The sequence below is a fragment of the Lepidochelys kempii genome, chromosome 21 (genome assembly GCF_965140265.1).
Source record: "Lepidochelys kempii isolate rLepKem1 chromosome 21, rLepKem1.hap2, whole genome shotgun sequence".
In the NCBI taxonomy this organism is placed as follows: domain Eukaryota; kingdom Metazoa; phylum Chordata; order Testudines; family Cheloniidae; genus Lepidochelys; species Lepidochelys kempii.
In genome coordinates this window covers 12,764,336-12,783,675 of record NC_133276.1, presented here as the reverse complement: position 1 = coordinate 12,783,675, position 19,340 = coordinate 12,764,336, and the positions used below count along the sequence as shown (strand labels likewise).

General features: G+C 46.7%; 1 protein-coding gene across 1 annotated transcript in view; it reads right to left on the bottom strand.

Moving 5' to 3' along the window:
• The window catches only part of PNPLA1 (patatin like domain 1, omega-hydroxyceramide transacylase), a 40,369-nt gene extending 21,317 nt beyond the window's left edge, over nt 1-19,052 (bottom strand). Inside the window, exons 1-6 of the mRNA XM_073320416.1 lie at nt 18,892-19,052; nt 17,790-18,022; nt 15,874-15,939; nt 13,808-14,017; nt 12,197-12,257; nt 7,936-8,178 (exon numbers count right to left, since the gene is read on the bottom strand). Of these exons, the coding sequence (XP_073176517.1) occupies nt 7,936-8,178; nt 12,197-12,257; nt 13,808-14,017; nt 15,874-15,939; nt 17,790-18,022; nt 18,892-18,913 (835 nt within the window). The 5' untranslated portion in view covers nt 18,914-19,052. The remainder of the gene's footprint in view (nt 1-7,935; nt 8,179-12,196; nt 12,258-13,807; nt 14,018-15,873; nt 15,940-17,789; nt 18,023-18,891) is intronic.
• Nucleotides 19,053-19,340: the final 288 nt, after the last annotated feature.

Genomic DNA, 19,340 nt, shown 5'->3' with positions numbered 1-19,340 from the left:
CCTGTCATGGGTGTTAAATTGAAGCACCAGCCTAGGAATCGTGATTTCAAATCCAGCCCAGGGCAGAAGTCCGAAGTTAAAAAAAAAACAGGTGTGTTGCTCCAATCTGCCTCTAGCAAAGGGGGGTTTTATTTGGGGGGAATGTAATCTGAATATAGCAGAGTAGTCAAAAGGTGCTGAAACTATTGTTGGAAAGAAAATAAACTACATAAGCAAAGGCTTGCTGGGAGTGGAGGATGATTATTAGAATCAGAGGGTTAGAAGGGACTGCAAGGGTCATCTAGTCTAACCCCTGCTAAAATTCAGGATTTGTTGTGTGTAAACCATCCAAGGCAGATGGCTATCCAGCCTCCTTTTGAAAACCTCCAGCGAAGGAGCTTCCACAACCTCCCGAGGCAGCCTGCTCCACTCTCCTGCTGTTCTGACAGTTGGGAAGTTTGTCGTGAGATTTGGGGTAGAAGTGTAGGTGGGAAGGGGGAGGGGGCTCAAGGGTTAGGGGATGGGGACTAGGGGATGAGAGAGGGGAAGGGTGCGAGACTGGGAAGGGGAACATGGGGGTGAATGACACGGGGAATGGGGCAGAATAGAGGCTGAGGTAGGAACATCTGTCAGCCACATATTGCCCTCCCATGTGCATGCCAGGGTCTGGAGCACCCTGCCCATCTGAAGTGATCTGACTCCTCTCCTTACCTCTCCTCATGTGAGCAAGGTTCCGGGAGGTTGCTTTTCTGGGATGGGGGGTCTGAGCCCTTCCCCTACCGCCTATGGAATTTGGGGGTGCGTGCCCCCACCAGTGGTGTCTGAGGCCCACTCCCTGCCACCTGTGTGTATGCCAGGATCTCAGAGGACAATGTGGGGGCTGACAGATGTTCCCAAAAGTATGGGACATGACTGGGGAAGCCTGGCTGAAGCAGGGGCCGGAGTCCCAGCTGGGGGTGGGTAGTGGGAGGCAGGACCTGGCTCAGTGTGCAGCTCCCGCTGTGGAACCAAAGTGGCGTGTGGCCCTTGGGTAAGCTGCTATCTGTGTTATGCACACACAGCAGCACAGGGCAGGAGACAGCAAGGGGCAACTTCTTACATGTTAATGGCTTCTACCATGCCAGCTAATGGCTTAGTGGGACGGGGAGGGGAGAAGGAGCTGAAAATGTTGGAGATGGTGAGGCAGGGCATAGGGAAGGAGAGAGACACACCACACCAGTCTACTCTCACATGCTTAAAGTTACTGTAACCACCATGTACTAACACTGCCAGGTTTGGGGACATAGACCAGGAATAAGATTTCTCTCGTTGGCCCTGTTAGCAACTGCACATTGCCAACATTTCAAATCACAGAGCAACCGTGTGGCCTAGTGGAACTATTGCTAGCTCTGCCACTGGCCTGCTGCGTGACTTTGGGCAAGTCACTTCACCTCTTTGTGCCTCAGTTTCCCATCTGTAAAATGGAGATAATGATGTAAAGTTCTTTGAGATGTACTCATGAAAAGCACTATATAAAAGTTAGGCTTTTGGGTTATTACCTAGCTACAGTTGCATATCAACTGCAAATCTAGGTGAGAACTACAACTGCCTAAATGACCAGTAACTCCTCCCAACGAACGTTTCTCTTTCTGTTTAGAAAGCTGGGAAATTAAATGGCAAAACATTTGTTAAAGTAACTTCTGAAATCCAAGAAATACAGAGTTAAGGTAAATGCTCACACCACCTTAACTCTGCCCTCTTTGAACACCCACAATGCCCATAACACACAGACTCCCACTCTACCATTTCACAGTAGTGGACAGGCGCTAGCTTCACTTTTTGTACTCTGAAACACTGGGCCTGCTTCCCCACCATAATACCACAATTGTGAAATGTAACCACCACTTCTTACCCTTTTATAACCCCTTCACAGAGGGTACCACCCAAACCTGGGCATTCCCATACCCATCATTAAATCCAGACTGCTCTCATATCCTATTTCCCTGCTGACAATACCAATGGCAAGAAGACCCCAGTGCCCTGACACAATCTACACAAGTCTGTGTGGTAATGAGGCAGACTGGAACCTCAAGGTACACGTGCACCTTTTGCTTCCACATGGGGGGACTCAAACTCAGAGCTCCTCATATCACAATCACACCTCTTCCAAGCTACTCCAGCCTATTTCTCCATCATTCAGTACACTATATCCAGCATACTGAATGCAGCTGGAGTGACTGCAGATAATTCCTAATGCCTATTGCTAGTTCGGGGGGGGGGGGGGAAGGGGAGCAGAGTTAAGGTTGTGTGGGCATTCACCTTAACTCTGTATTTCCTGGTTTTCAGACGTTTGAGTTTTGCTGAAGTCGATGTTGTGGAAAGGCATGAGCAATCACGGGGCAGCCTTAACTCTGTGTCAGTGACGTTTTTTGCCTTTTAATAATTGTAAAGATGAACTTATTTCCATCTCACCAGAACATATCTCTCCTTAGAATATGGTGGGCTGGGGCAGACTGTGTGTGACAATCCTTTCTTGAATACTTCTCACAGAAGGGGTAAGCTCTTGGCAGCATTAGAAACCAAACTTGCCCCCTCCACCATAAAGAACATGTCCTCAGAGAGCCAATTGTGACTGTGTGAATTGAGTCCCAATTTCATCTGTCGCTGCTTAAGCCATTCAATCAGCAGCACAGTTGCAGAGTTAATTCTGCAGCATGCCCAGTGATGACAGTCTCCTAAAGAAAGCAAATGGACATTTATTACATATGATCCACTTCTGAAGAAATGCTACGCATGTCACCTCATGCCTCCTAAAATGAGGAGGGAAGTGGTTTTCCTATCCTGTGAGAATTTTTGAGAGAAAGTCAAATTTCATGAACAGAACCCCCCACAAAAAATCTTCGGTGTGGGTTGATCAAAACATTTTATTTTGGTACTGCCCTTTTTAAAAAAAAATTAATGTAACTAATACTTCAAATAAAAAGTTATTTTGAACAAAAATTGAATAATTTTATTCCAAAAATGTTGAAATGGGACAGTTCCCCTCCCCCTGCATTGTTTTTTCTAAAGGAACAATTTGTCAAAATTGACATATTCCCGCAGGGAGTTTCGGTTTTGATTAAACCTTTTCTGATTAAAAATGTTTCAGTGAAAAATTCCCAACCTAACGCATTGTTATGAGAGTGATGGGCTAAACATTTCTGCTGCTCTGCTTAAAATGATATGTGTTCCTCGGGGACCAGGAGAGATGGAGCATAATGACTCAGTAGAGGTTCTTCAGTATCATGATGGCCCTGCTGAAATCAGTGAGAAAACTCTCGTAGATGTCTATGGGCTTTGGATCAGGCTTTAAGTGCCCAAAGCAAATTTTCTAGCTGAAAAAAGAGCCCTCTACCAAAGCTAGAAACCAGACTGGACAAAGCTCTGATGAGGATATCACGCAGAACCATCAGGCATGGGCTGAGGGAAGACATTACAGTGAAAATGGGCTAGTTGTCCAATTAGTCTAAGTTCTGTGAAGTGACATTGGGGAAATCTCACTTAAGGAAGCTAAAGTCTGTCTTTTCCCCATTTAATATGTCTCTACAGAGTTGCAGAGCCCCAAAATTTTCATACCTTAAAATTAGCCTCCAAAGTAGCCTCATTTTTCTCGGGGTTGGAGCGCTCTCAAAAGTCAGTGAGAGCTGCAGGCATTCAGTATCTTAGAAAATGGGACCATTTTTCCTTTAGAACCTCCTTCTAGGCACGCAGGCTTGTACATTATAGCCGAAGTGCTTAGATGGTTCCATGGCCAATGACTCTCATGTAGGGCTGACTCATCTCCCCATAGAACTCCATGGGGGAGATTGTCAAAGGCACCAGTGGTCGTAAGGCATCTAACTCACCTTGACTTTCAATGAAGACTAGGATCCAGATCCTCCAAGGTACTCAGGTGCTTATCTCCTACTGAAATCAATGGGAGTTAGGCACTTAAGCCCAGATCCTCAAAGGTATTTAGGTACTGTGCCTTTGACTATCTTCTCCTCATGCCCCTCCCTCTTCAGTAGATCCCATTCCCATCAAGGCTGTAAAGCAACAGAACCTCTTACCTCTCTGACACCACTTCGTTTGACAAACCAGTGGCAGTATTTCTGACCAATCGCCTGGTCCTTATGAACTGTTGTGCCATCCAGCACATTTCGTCCAACAAGCCCCAGAGCTGTTCTATCCTTTAAAAGCAAAAACATGGACTGCGCTCACTGTGCTGTGAATGCAGAGCCAGGCCTCTAGAGGAGATTAGGGATGTGAGGAAAATGAACTACAGTTCCCATGAGCCATTCCCAAGGGTTATCTAAATTGAAATAGTTCAGGTTTTGGCCACAATATTTTAGTTTTCCGGTGTTTTGTTTTTGGATGAAAAAATCAAACTTTTCCTCAGCAAGTAGACACTTTTCATTTAATTGAAAACCGAGTTTTCCATGGAAGAACAGCTTCAACAGAAAAATTTTGACCAGCCCTAAGAATGAGGAGTAGAACCCTAAGTCTCCCAACTCCCACTCCCTTGCAGTAGACCACATGGTCTCACCAAAGAACCACAGCTGAAGCTGCAAGGCTGAAAAGCCATCAGAAACTCTCATTCAGCACAAACTCATAAGAAAATAAGCATGGCCATACTGGGTCAGACCAAAGGTCCATCCAGCCCAGTATCCTGGCTCCCGGCAGTGGCCAGTGCCAGGTGCCCCAGAGGGAATGAACAGAACAGGGAATCATCAAGTGATCCATCCCCTGTCGCTCATTCCCTGCTTCTGGCAAACAGAGGCGAGGGACACCATCCCTGCCCATCCTGGCTAATAGCCATTGATGGACCTATCCTCCAGGAACTTATCTAGTTCTTTTTTGAACCCTGTTATAGTCTTGGCCTTCACAACATCCTCTGGCAAGGAGTTCCACTGACTGACTGACTGAGTCGTGTGAAGAAATACTTCCTTCTGTTTGTTTTAAACCTGCTGCCTATTAATTTCATTTGGTGACCCCTAGTTCTCGTGTTATGAGAAAGAGTAAATAACACTTCCTTATTTTCTTTCTCCACACCAGTGATGATTTTATAGACCTCAGTCATATCCCCTCTAGTCGTCTCTTTTCCAAGCTGAAAAGTCCCAGTCTTATTAATCTTTCCTCATACGGAAGCCGTTCCAGACCCATAATCATTTTTAAAAAGAAAAGGAGTATGGGTCTTGCGAATACAGACTAACACGGCTGTTACTCTGAAATAATCATTTTTGTTGCCCTTTTCTGAACCTTTTCCAATTCCAATAGATCTTTTTTGAGATGGGGCGACCACATCTGTACGCAGTATTCAAGATGTGGGCGTACCATGGATTTACATAGAGGCAACATATTTTCTGTATTCTTATCTATCCCTTTCTTAATGATTCCCAACCTTCTGTTTGCTTTTTTGACTGCCGCTGCACATTGAGTGGATGTTTTCAGAGAACTCTCCACAATGACTCCAAGATCTTTCTTGCGTGGTAACAGCTCATTTAGACCCCATCTTGACTCACCTCTTACTAAGAGAAAACATCATCTTTGTAGGAAGCTTATATGACATAAGACACTGTAATATTATCTCAGCCACCGAGTCCAGCAATCCAGGTGTCTTCTGCCTCTCCCGGGCAGCTGGAGTGACAGCCAAATGCCAATAACAGATAAACAAACACAAGGCTTTAAAAAAGACTCATAATTTATGGAGCAAATTCAGCTAAAGGAAACCCCAAAATGAATAGTGTCCTGAAAATCGTGCTGAGTCTAGACACCCCGGCCTACCCTCCAAGAGAGAATTTCCTTTAAACGGCTGAGCTGTCAAAGGAAAGTAAGGAAATTAGCCACCCGAGTCCCATTGGAATCCAATGGGAGTTGGACGCAAACTATTTGTCCCCTGTGCAAATCCCACCTTCGCCCCAGTTTTGGTTGTAGCCCTATCCCAGTGATGGTCTTTTAACCCCTCTGTTGCTCATAGCAATAGATATTAGTGTTATATTTGTCGCTTACCTGTGCTATGGGCATTGACTGGGTCTTTAGTTTCCTCGGAACTTCAGAGAAATGTAAACAAGGTTGGAATGCACCAAAAATGTGTCAGGAATTTTAAATCTGTGGCTGCTGCTTTATACACACTTTCCATTTATATGTATACACGCGTGTTCACACACCCACACGCACACTTACTTTACTACAGTTCACCATCGAGCAGCAATCAATGTAGCAACCCTAACGTTTACCGTACTCACACTCCCAATGTGCATTTACCCCAACTGCAACACACATCCCAGACACAGGGGGCTGGATCAGCTGTGCATCTGGAATGGGGACCCTGACAACAAAATGAGTGTCATCATCGTAGCATCACCCTCCCCCATTGCTCCTGACCCCACCACCCACCACCACTGGATAACCACAGGTTGAGTGGGGGGGAGCCACAGGTCAGCTGTTCTCAGCGGTATCGTCCTTTGTTGGCCCCTCGAATATCTGTGCACACATCCAAGCTTCAATGAAAGTTTGGCTTGAATAGATGTGACACAGACACTCCTTGGCAAAGGCTCCTCCCCCTGTTCTTTGCACACAACTCTCATGTCACGCCTGACAAATTTATTACACCAAACACATGTCTTGCAGGATATTTATCCACAAAGCGTAACATGAAGGTATCTACAGAAAGCTCATCAAGACTCATGATCAGTGTGAGCTGTATGTACGGAAGATATTTAAAGGGTAATGTATTTATATTGAAAGTCTGCTTTACGGAGTTGGAGGGAAAGTTAGTCACCAGGGGATAATGTGTCTTGGTGACGGCCCAGTTAGCCAGGAGGGAGTTGTCACCCCACCCTGCTTAGCCAGTGATGCAATGCAAGGCTCCATTTTTCAGCCCTACTCAATACCAAGACTTCAATGGGAAATAATCAAAGACAATTCCAAACAATGGAAACCACTGGAAGATACAAAAAGACACAGGTTGACCCTGCCTATGAACATAAACAAAAGACTAACAGAGCATAGGCCAAGGTACTCTGTATTCATTCACTGAGGAAACATCTTAAGGAGCAAGGGGAGGCTTTCATGAACGTTTGGATCCTGGTTCTTGTGAAACCAGCCAGCTCTGCAACAGACTAAACTTTGAGGGGAAATCTCATTTTATGAGATAGGAGAGGGAACTATTGATAAGTGTAGACCCAGGTTTGCGTTTTATGATTTTGCTTTGTATTGTAACCATTTGTTTCCAGCATTTTCTCTCGTTTCTAGTACCCTTTCTTAACCAGACCTACTTTTATTTTGTTACACGTGCTCACAAGTGCTGTGTGTTATGCAGGAAGGGTGGTTTAAGGTAAAATGGGACAGGGTGCACCTCTGGAGGCAAAGGATCTGGAATTTCTGTGAGCATCTAGCATCACGGGCTGGACATCATGGAGGAATGAGTCAAAGGGTCTCAGAGACTGGGGTGCATCTATTGTTCACCTGCAAGGTGAAGTTAGGGCTGGCGTAGCCGGGAGGAGAGTCCTCGGGGGGCTGAAAGGCTGGTGGTGGTAGGTAACTGACACCCTGCCACCACAAGGAAGACACCTTCTCCATGGAGACAGGAGGTAGCAAGGTGACTGTCTCTCCAAGGTGTCCCAAGAATTGTCCCATAAGTAAGTGCTTCAGGATTTGGCTCAGTAATGATATTTAGTAGGCATCTGTCCATCGAAAAAAATGGCTTAACTGCTTTATTTCAAGCACAGCGAAGCAGATATAAAAGACATAGTAAAGACATAAAAACCCCACTGGACTGCTGGGCTCAAAGGCCTTCGCCTCACTGAACGAGGCCTGGAATCCCTTCCCATCCCTCCCATCCAATACAAAGCAAACCCACATCCCTTCCCTTCCTGCAGCACCACCCCACAGATCCCAAGCAAACTGTTACACAGCTGGAGAAAACCCAGCAGGAGGAAAGAAATCAGACTTCTCTACCTTTGTGTTGGCGGGGGGGCAGCTGCTGCAGTATTTTCTGGTCTGTTCCATTGAGTGTCCCGCTCACAGCAGGAGCCTGCTTGGGGGGTGGGTCCCTGGGAGCTGGCCCATTGGATTCCAGCCCCACTGCGTCTGGGTTCTGGCATGACGACTCCTCACTGGCTCGAGACAAGTCATTTTTACTGAGCAAACTGGCAAACTGGAAGTTCACCGTGTTGGCGGGATAATTGATACCAGAGGCATCTATGAGACATGACGACAAAGGGTAAAACTGTTCATAAACAGTCAGGTAAAACTAAGTGATGTTTAATTGCAGGGGATTATGTGGAAGATCCTGGTGACACTTCATGAGACTGGAAACATTAGGACACCTAGTTCCCATCGACTTTCATGGCTTGTTGACTTTCACTAGAAGCCTGCCGTACCTTTGTTAATGTCCCCCTCATAGCCTAAGTGCACCTGGCCAGCAGGTTTGTCTGAGCTTCTGACCCACATCTCCTGGGGCTTTAGCAAAACCACGGTTAGTGTTGATTCTTATGTCATGAGGCATTGAGTTCCATAGGCTCCTGTGGAAGTTCTATTCCCTGTGGATACAAGCCTCCCTTTGTTGCTGGACAGTTCCCACTGTTCTAGAGGAACGTTGCTGTCATGGAAGGCCATGGTCACAGAGAGTACAACAGAGAGATGTCTCCAACCATATCAAATTGACCTTGTAGGTCTTATAAGACAAAGGGTTAGGGTAATAAACATGAACAGAGAGAGATGTCTCCAGTAGCCTAGTGAGAAGCAAGTCATTTAGATACATGGATACAGCTGTAGGTAGGAGGAAGGGCAGTGTAGATACAAGTCTAATAGGTTATACTGGTAGTAAAATAACCGTGCCTAATAGGGTACAGAATGTGAGTGAGGCCAAACAGCAAAAATTAAGATGTTTGTACACTAATGCAAGGAGCCTAGGTAACAAAATGGAGGAACTAGAGTTACTGGTGCAGGAAGTGAAACCAGATATTCTAGGGAGAACAGAGACCTGGTGGAATAGTCGTCATGACTGGGCTACAGGTATTGAAGGGTCTGTGCTGTTTAGGAAAGACCGAAATAAAGGTAAAGGTGGTGGAGTAGCACTGTATATCAATGATGAGATAGAATGTAAAGAAATAAGAAGCGATGAAATGGATATGACTGAGTCTGTCTGGGCAATAATTAAATTGGGGAAGAAAGCTATTAGAGCCTCCCCTGGGATAGTGCTTGGGGTGTGCTATAGACCGCCGGGATCTAATTTGGATATGGATAGAGCCCTTTTTAATGTTTTTAATAAAGGAAATACTAATGGAAACTGTGTGATCATGGGAGACTTTAACTTCCCAGATATAGACTGGAGGACGAGTGCTAGTAATAATAATAGGGCTCAGATTTTCCTAGATGCGATAGCTGATGGATTCCTTCAACAAGTAGTTGCTGAACCGACTAGAGGGGATGCCATTTTAGATTTGGTCTTGGCGAGTAATGAGGATCTCATAGAGGAAATGGTTGTAGGGGATAATCTTGGCTCAAGTGATCATGAGCTAATTCAGTTCAAACTGAATGGAAGGATTAACAAAAATAAATCTGCAACTAGGGTTTTTGATTTCAAAAGGGCTGACTTTCAAAAATTAAGGAAATTAGTTAGGGAAGTGGATTGGACTGAAGAATTTATGGGTTTAAAGGTAGAGGAGGCCTGGGATTATTTTAAATTAAAGCTGCAGAAGCTATCGGAAGCCTGCATCCCAAGAAAGGGGAAAAAATTCATAGGCAGGAGTTGTAGACCAAGCTGGATGAGCAAGCATCTTAGAGAGGTAATTAAGAAAAAGCAGAAAGCATATAGGGAGTGGAAGAAGGGAGGGATCAGTAAGGAAAGCTACCTTATTGAGGTCAGAATATGTAGGGATAAAGTGAGACAGGCTAAAAGTCAAGTAGAGTTGGACCTTGCAAAGGGAATTAAAACCAATAGTAAAAGGTTCTATAGTCATATAAATAGGAAGAAAACAAAGAAAGAAGAAGTGGGACCGCTAAAAACTGAGGATGGAGTGGAGGTCAAGGATAATCTAGGCATGGCCCAATATCTAAACAAATACTTTGCCTCAGTCTTTAATAAGACTAAAGAGGATCTTAGGGATAATGGTAGCATGATAAATGGGAATGAGGATATGGAGGTAGACATCACCATATCTGAGGTAGAAGCGAAACTCAAACAGCTTAATGGGGCTAAATCGGGGGGCCCAGATAATCTTCATCCAAGAATATTAAAAGAATTGGCACAAGAAATTGCAAGCCCATTAGCAAGAATTTTTAATGAATCTGTAAATTCAGGGGTTGTACCATATGATTGGAGAATTGCTAACATAGTTCCTATTTTTAAGAAAGGGAAAAAAAAGTGATCCAAGTAATTATAGGCCTGTTAGTTTGACATCTGTAGTATGCAAGGTCTTGGAAAAAATTTTGAAGGAGAAGGTAGTTAAGGACATTGAAGTCAATGGTAAATGGGACAAAATACAACATGGTTTTACAAAAGGTAGATCGTGCCAAACCAACCTGATTTCCTTCTTTGAGAGAGTAACAGATTTTTTAGATAAAGGAAACGCAGTGGATCTAATTTATTTAGATTTTAGTAAGGCGTTTGATACTGTGCCACATGGGGAATTATTAGTTAAATTGGATAAGATGGGCATCAATAGGAAAATTGAAAGGTGGATAGGGAATTGGTTAAAGGGGAGACTACAACGGGTCCTACTGAAAGGTGAACTGTCAAGTTGGAGGGAGGTTACCAGTGGAGTTCCTCAAGGATCAGTTTTGGGACCAATCTTATTTAATCTTTTTATTACTGACCTGGGCACAAAAAGTGGGAGTGTGCTAATAAAGTTTGCAGATGATACAAAGCTGGGAGGTATTGCTAATTTAGAGAAGGACAGGGATACCCTACAGGAGGATCTGGATGACCTTGTAAACTGGAGTAATAGGAATAGGATGAAATTTAATAGTGAGAAGTGTAAGGTCATGCATTTAGGGATTAATAACAAGAATTTTAGTTATAAGCTAGGGACGCATCAACTAGAAGTAACGGAGGAGGAAAAGGACCTTGGAGTATTGGTTGATCATAGGTTGACTATGAGCTGCCAATGTGATATGGCTGTGAAAAAAGCTAATGTCGTCTTGGGATGCATCAGGAGAGGTATTTCCAGTAGGGATAAGGAGGTTTTAGTACCGTTATATAAGGCACTGGTGAGACCTCACCTGGAATACTGTGTGCAGTTCTGGTCTCCCATGTTTAAGAAGGATGAATTCAAACTGGAACAGGTACAGAGAAGGGCTACTAGGATGATCCGAGGAATGGAAAACTTGTCTTATGAAAGGAGACTCAGGGAGCTTGGCTTGTTTAGCCTAACTAAAAGAAGGTTGAGGGGAGATATGATTGCTCTCTATAAATATATCAGAGGGATAAATACCAGAGAGGGAGAGGAATTATTTAAACTCAGTACCAATGTGGACACAAGAACAAATGGATATAAACTGGCCACTAGGAAATTTAGATTAGAAATTAGACGAAGGTTTCTAACCATCAGAGGAGTGAAGTTTTGGAATAGCCTTCCGAGGGAAGTGGTGGGGGCAAAAGATCTATCTTGCTTTAAGATTAAACTCGATAAGTTTATGGAGGAGATGGTATGATGGGATAACATGGTTTTGGTAATTAAATATTCATGGTAAATAGGCCCAATGGCCTGTGATGGGTTTTTAGATGGGGTAAGATCCAAGTTACCCGGGAAAGAATTTTCTGTAGTATCTGGCTGATGAATCTTGCCCATATGCTCAGGGTTTAGCTGATCGCCATATTTGGGGTCGGGAAGGAATTTTCCTCCAGGGCAGATTGGAAGGCCCTGGAGGTTTTTCGCCTTCCTCTGTAGCATGGGGCATGGGTCACTTGCTGGAGGATTCTCTGCTCCTTGAGGTCTTCAAACTACAATTTGAGGACTTCAATAGCACAGATATAGGTGTGAGGTCTTTTTTAGGAGTGGTGGGTGAAGTTCTGTGGCCTGCATTGTGCAGGAGGTCAGACTAGATGATCATAATGGTCCCTTCTGACCTAAATATCTATGAATCTATGTTTCCTTTATTGCTCACTAGTGGAGGTGCAGGCGATTTGAAACCATGTGTTTTATCGTTCCTCCTGCATGTCAATGCCATACAGAGAATGCCTCCTGTCTGTTTACAGGCTCGGGGTAACACTTACTGTTCCTGTGTAAGAAAAGGACAGCATCCTGATACCCTCGAGAAAAAAACTCATTCAGGACCTGTGGAGGAAAGCACCTGGCATCAGAAAGAATTCCAGCTGCAGGAAGTGTTCTTCTAGGGTCAGAAGTCATGTCTTCTCTAATGCTGTTCGATACGTCATGTGGGGAATTAATATCTGGGGCCAGATCCTCAGTGCTTAAAGGGTCCCTGGTCAAAAGGGGCCACAGACCCGGCAAATAATACTTCTGCAACTCAAGCTGGTCACTGAGGGGCGCATGGCCTGGAGGAAAACCCCCTCTGATTGCTTGCCCTCCCCACTTCTCTGCCTCCTGGGGTAGAGCAGCCGATCAGATTGCAATTTCTGGTTCTTGTCCTGCTGCAGGAAACAGGCAGAGCTACCCCTCAACTCCCCCAAAGCCCTTTGCACTGGAGGGGAGGAGGGAGCAGAAAAAACCCACCAGATCAGGGCAGCTATGTTCCCCCTTCTCCTCCAGTGAGCAACAGGGGCAGCACCTCTGCTCCTTCCCACTCCCCCCCCCCGTGCCTGGCCTGGGAAAGTAGGGGGTGTGGGGGAGAAGAACCCCTGGGACCACCCCTACCCCCAGCCTAGAAGGAGGGGAAGAGGGGACCCTGGTGCAGGTCTGGGAAGGGGGGTGAAGTACCCCGGGGCGGCAGGAAGAGGTGAGGTGGAGGGCGGGGGGTGAATGGATGTGAGGGCAGAATTGATGGGGAGCAAGAGAGCAGGCAGCTGTGATGTTGCCAAGAGTTATGCCAGTCTACACCAGCTGAGGATCGGGCCCATGGCGTCCAGAACTGGAGGTGCACATCAATCCCAGGACTGTGTGGCACAATCCTGGTTGGGCGGCACAGCAGCAGATGTGTGCTGGGCCAGAGCCGCAGCCGGTGTAAACGAGCATTGACTTCAGTGGGGCTAGGCTGAGTACGCTAGCTGAGGTTCTGGCCCGTCGTCTGCAGCATAGGGACGTAGGAGCCGCCAGGCTGGAGCAGGCCCAAGTTCTATTCCATCCAGTATCCATCTCTGACAGGGGCCAGTCCCAAATGCTTCAGAGGAAGGTGTAAGAACCCCACAATAGCAGATGTGGGATAATCTCCCCCCACACACACACACACACCTTTGAGGGTTTCAGCCTAATCCCTAATAGAGATCGATTTAAACCCTAAAGCATGGGATGGTTGCTCGCTGGCTCTGATGCTCGCTGGCTCTGATAAAAGATGCTCGCTGGCTCTGATAAAAGTACCGCCAGTGGGTACAGGTACCAGCTCAAAGGCTATTTCATCTGGAAAAAGAACAGGAGGACTTGTGGCACCTTAGAGACGAACCCATTTATTTGAGCATGAGCGTTCGTGGGCTACAGCTCACTTCCTCGGATGCATTCATGCAGGAATAAATTGGTTCGTCTCTAAGGTGCCACAAGTCCTCCTTTTCTTTTTGCGAATACAGACTAACACGGCTGCTACTCTGAAATATTTCATCTGGGACAGCTACCTCGAAAAAGGGACGATCCTGGGAAAACCTGGAGAGGGGGGAACCCTACCTGAGGGTAAGACGATTGAGAAGCACTGGGGTACATTGGCAGGGACCACTTACAAGGTAGCTGGGTGGAAAGAGAGCATAGCTAAACCGGCACAGGTTTTCCATTGAGATCTGAATGCTGCTGTTAAGGATCTGAAAAGAGTAGAAGATAGCCGGGCAGTCCCGGGGACAGATGTCGAGCTCGCCCGTGAATGGGGACACCGTGATCACAGTCTCCAGGTCAGAACACGGCTGCAGGTTAGTGAAACCTCCATCGACGTAGCGCTGGGGTACGGGGTAGAAACAACAGGGAAGTTTGTTTGGAGACGATCGTAGTTAAAAGTAGTCAGGAGCGTCGCAGCAATCAGGACAGGTGATCGTGGGACCAATGCAGGCCTGCTGTTTGTTACATGTGGGTGTCTGAATAGGGTACCTGCCACCTCAGCGGGGCTCTGCAAATTAGTAGCATGTATAATAATCCCTACCTCTTATCTAGTGCTTTTCATCAGTAGATCTCAAAGTGCTTTACAAAGGAGAGCAGCAGCATCACCCCCATTTTATAGCTGGGGAAACTGAGGCAGGGAGCGGTGACGTGACTTGCCCGAGGTCACCCAGCAAGCCAGTGCCAGGAATAAGAACCCGGGCCTCCTGAATCCCAGGCCACTGATCTCTGATCCCAGAGGGCAAAAGATCAGCTTGTGGTTAAGGCACAGGAACAGGAGTTAGGAAATGTGGGAGCTATTCTTGCCTCTGCCACAGATTTCCTGTGTGACCTTGGACAAGTCACTTATCCCATCGGTACCACAGCGGGGGATAATGCTCTCTGCCTACCACCCATGGGGTGTTGGGAGACTGAATGCATTACTTGCTTGTAAAAGAGCTTTGTAATCCTTGTACGGGGAGTGCTAGCAAAGTGCAACACACACCTATTTTTTGAACATCCCGTGAATCCTTAAGACTCTGGGGCGCCTTCAGGGCTGGCCACTTTGCTGAACTGTTTTCTTTGCTGCGTTACATGGATAATCGTGGGGTGCATTGTGCCAGTGAGGGAAGAAAGGTCTGTAATGGGGTCTGGATTCCTGGGAGGAGCTAGTCCCTGCCCCTACTTGGAACCTTTCCTATTCCCCCAACCTGTCCTGCTTCTTCACCCCTCCTCCCTCAGCCACGTTCTCCCCACGTAGCCATGGGTCAAGAGCTGAGAGGAGCAGCTTGGGAGAGAGAGTTATTGGCTGGAGTCCAGGGCCTGCCTGCATGGGAGGTGTAGCCAGTGGGACATGAGAATGGCTGAGAAAGTTAAACCAAACCCCACCATAGTTAAAAAATACAGGTTACTATACAGCAGCCACCATGGTAGTGACTGGCTTGTTACAATGAGCATGATGACACAATCGGTGGTGATTATTAAAGGCTTGTTGTCAAGCTGCAACAGGGCAGCTCGTGAAGGCTTTAGCCTGCGTGGGAGGGAATATCCCAGCTACTCCACAGATATATCCAGCTACTCATGAGCCTGTTTGTCAAGCTTGTAAATACTAGACCCGTGACAGAGCACTATGAGAGCTCTGAATTTAAGCTGCTACTTAAAGGCAACATCCTGCGTCTGGCGCTTTTTTGTAGCTTTGGCATGCTGGCTTTGGCAATTTCTGCGTGGCGCAATCACATCCAGCCCCCTAGGGAACTCTGTACGGACTGCTCTGAGCTGAATTCAACTCACTGGTGACATTTGGGCTTTTATCCTCTCTGTGCAGGATTCAAGAGACCCTGAAATTTACCACCGAAATCAAAAGGGTGCGAAGCCACAGCGACTGAAACAGAGCAAACTAAAAGTTGTTGAAACAAGTGAACCCCCCCCAGCAGCAAGATTCCTGGAGCTATCGGTCACACCCACCACAGGGAATTCATGGACGAAATTCAGTGACTTGGGGTTATACCGGAGGTTGGACTTGATGGCCCAGTGCAGCCTTTAGATCTATGGAATGGATCCACCCTTAGCTAGTGTAAATGGGCAAAAGTCTGTGGGGCAACACGTATTTACACCAGCTGAGGATTTGGCCTTATGAAGCGATATCTGAGAGCAGCGTCTGGCAATAGATTGGTGAGAATAAAAAGTGTATCCCCTGGAATATTAGCTAAAGAGCACTCACCACACCTCGGAAGGAGGGAGGGATGAATCCGCAATAGATAGGAACAAAGCAGCTGCAGATCAGTGCCTGTGAGGAGAAGAGAAGCACAGAAGGGTCACAGAAGAGCATACTTCACCCCTCAACTTCCCCAAGTTGGGAAGCGATTGGATTTATTGCCCAGAGATTCAGGCTTCTTTACGGAGATAAACTGGGGCTGACATACTGTGATCTGGAGCCAAACTAGAGCTGGTCAAAACTTGGAATTTTCATTCTGGGAGAAATTCTGACGTGTCAGAAATGTCCTTTCATCCCAACACAAAAAGCCAACATTCCAAATTTCCCGCGAAACCAAATTTCCGACCTTTCATTTCAGAAATATCGAAACGACCCTATTGAAACAAAATGTTCCAGGGAGTTCAAAGTGCTTCATTTCAATACTAGACTATCATAAAACCAGGGGTGGAAATGATAACGTCTAAACGAAGCACTTTGGCCTTATCAAAATGAAACGTTTTGATAATTTTGCATCGCAAATTGTGCTAAATCCATATGTTCCCATGAAACATTTCAATGTGGCCAAATCGGCATTTTCCAACAGAAAAATGTTCATCAGACAATTTTGACGAGCTCTAATCCAGACTTTTAAATGTTGGGTGGATCTTGGGGCCTACTCGGTGATGCATCAATCTGTATTTAAATCAGGACAGGCATTGCTAAGAACAGCATTAAATCCAATGTGGGTGAGGGAAGTGGTCCTATGGGTAAATAGGGGGAGAGAAACCCATCCCTGTTTGATTAAGGGCCTGGGATCAGGAGTCTTGCAGAGTGGGCAGGGCAGTGCTCCCAACCTATTGGGGATGAGCAGGGGGAAAGGGACTAGCATATAGGCTGCCTTCTGGCCGCTTGTTGGAATATAGCAGCACACGTGGTCTGCTGGATTCTCCAAGCCCAAAGCCAAAAAAAGGCGGATTGGGGGGAAATGGCCAGCTGGAGCAGAGGCTGGCTGAGGGCCTGCAGCGGCCCTGAATGATAACCCAGCTCCAGGGGAGCAGCTCGGGGAAACTACTGCCTTAAGGAGGGCTGGAGTAGCTGTCTGGGAGGCAGCCCAGCTCCAAGGGAAGGGGCTGAGGATTTACGTCCTAAGGAGAGATGGGGCAACTCCATGGAGCACAACCCAGCAGCCAGAAAGATTTGCAGAAGCTCCTTAGGAGCTGGATGGGAAGGAGCCCCCCAAGACAACCAAACCACAGAACAGGAGCAATGGAATCTTCACTCTGGCGAGGGATGTGGGTAGAAGGTAGGAGCAGCCCAGGAAGGTGGCAAGTGATTGGAAGGAGCGGTCCTGAACTGCCTTACACAGGGTCCCTGGGCTGGCGCCCAGAGGAGAGGGCAGGCCGGGGCTCCCCTACCTCTTCCCCAACAGAGGAGACAGTATGAGCCTCAGGACTGAGAGAGGCAGCCTGCAAGGGGAATGAGGCCTCAACATAAAGGCCCATAGACACGGGGACTGGGTTTGTTTAGACTTTTCAGTCACCCTGAATGGGGGACCAGGTTTGGAATGTGCCGCGGCTGGGAGGCAGAGGCCGCAGCCGGTGATAAGGTTAGAAAGCTTGACAACAAGGGGCGCTAGGAACACCTAGCCTGGAGGACCTCTCCCACAGTTAGCACACACCAGAACAGGCTGTTTCCAGGAGCAGGTACCAATGAGAGCTACTTTCTGGCCACGTCTGGTGCTTGTAACTTAATATGCTGCTTCTGAACCTAGGACCAGGGTGGAATCTATGGACCAGGACAGAGGTGGAATTCTCTCCTCCCTCTGCCTGTTCATGCACGTTGAGCTAAGCTCCATGGACTCTCCCTCCTGAACTCAGTTTGTGTTGTTTTTTTCTCATTTAATTTCACTGCAGGCTCAGCAGAGAGGAGACCACCCCCGTTACCTGAATCAGGTCCTCCTTCGAACTGAACTCGGAAACCATGACATTCTGTCCATCCATCATCCGGGTGAGGGAAATATGCAGCCTCCCTGAAGCCACCTGGTGAGAGTTCTCTGGCAACATCTTGTACAATCCCTTCTGTATGGTGCGGAGCGTGTTGCACCCGGGAGACAGAGGGCCGAGAATTGTTTTCCTGGCATCTCTCACCACTTCATGGAAAGATTCTTTTAGGTCCTCTGATCAAGGGAGGGAAAACAGAGGTCATTTATCATCAGCTTTCCTTAAAGGCCCAATAGTCCTAAGATTGCCCAACGCGATACCCCTGTGTTTTCAGTCATGTATCGTTTTGTTGAGCTGTAACCTTTTGGATGGAAATTGCCCACTCTCTGCCCTAAGTGGAATATTTTCAGAAAGTTTGATTGACAACAGAGCAGCCGTTTTTGAGAAAGAAGTTAGTGACAAACAGGCAGTTTGATCAACATTCATTATTTGTTGGTGTCCTTTTGAGCAGTGGTAGCATCTTAGGGTATGTCTACACTTTGCACTGGTGGGGAGGGGAGATTCCCAGGAATTCCAGCCTGAGGAGACGTAACCACAAGAGTTCTCATCAAGCTCCATGAGAGCTAATGTGAGTATGTCCCCTCCAGCTGGGGCTCCATGGCAGTCTCGGGGCACCCAGGACTGAAAGTCACCCTGTTATCCCCTGCCTCAGCCGAGAAGGAATCATTTCGGTGCCTGCCTGGGTGTCATCTCGCTGACACCACCAGCCTTTCAGCCCCTCGAGCGCTCTCCTCTGAGCTATGCCAGCCCCAACTTCACCTTGTGGGTTAGCAATAGGCGTACCCCAGTCCCCAAGTCCCTTTGACATGTTCCCCTGTGATATGCAGCCCCTGATGCTGGCTGCTCACAGAAATCCCAGATCCTCCACCCCCAGAGGTCCAGTTTTACATTAAACCACCTTTGCTGTACAACACACAGTACTTGGGGGCACGTACCTTTATTTTGTTATAAGTGTATTTAAGAAAGGGTAAAGATTTAACTAGACAAGAGAGAAAGTGCTGGAAACAAATGGTTACAATGCAAAGCAAAATCATAAAACGCAAACCTGGGTCTACGCTTATCAACATTCATGAAAACACCCCCTCTCCACAAGGGGTTTCCTCAGTGTATGGATTCAGAGGATGTCTCCCTCCTCTGTGTTATACCGAAACAGTCTTTTGCTTCTGTTCACAGACAGGAGGAATCCCTGTCTTGTTGTAAGGTTCCCTTTTCACCTTCCAGTGGTTTTGATTGTTCGCAGTTACCTCTGATGGTTTTCCATTGAAAGTCTTGGTATTGCCAAGGCTAAGCAACTGAGCTTATCATGGGCTAAACAGGGCAGGGAGGCAACTCATTCCTGCCTAAATGGACCATCACCAAGATTGTCCCCTGGTGACTAATTTCTACTCCCAGTCCCTTAAATATTACCGGTACGTACATCTTGCAAAGATTATGAGTCTTGACAAGTGACGAGCTTTCTGTGGATACCTTACACGTTACTCTTCATGGAGAAAT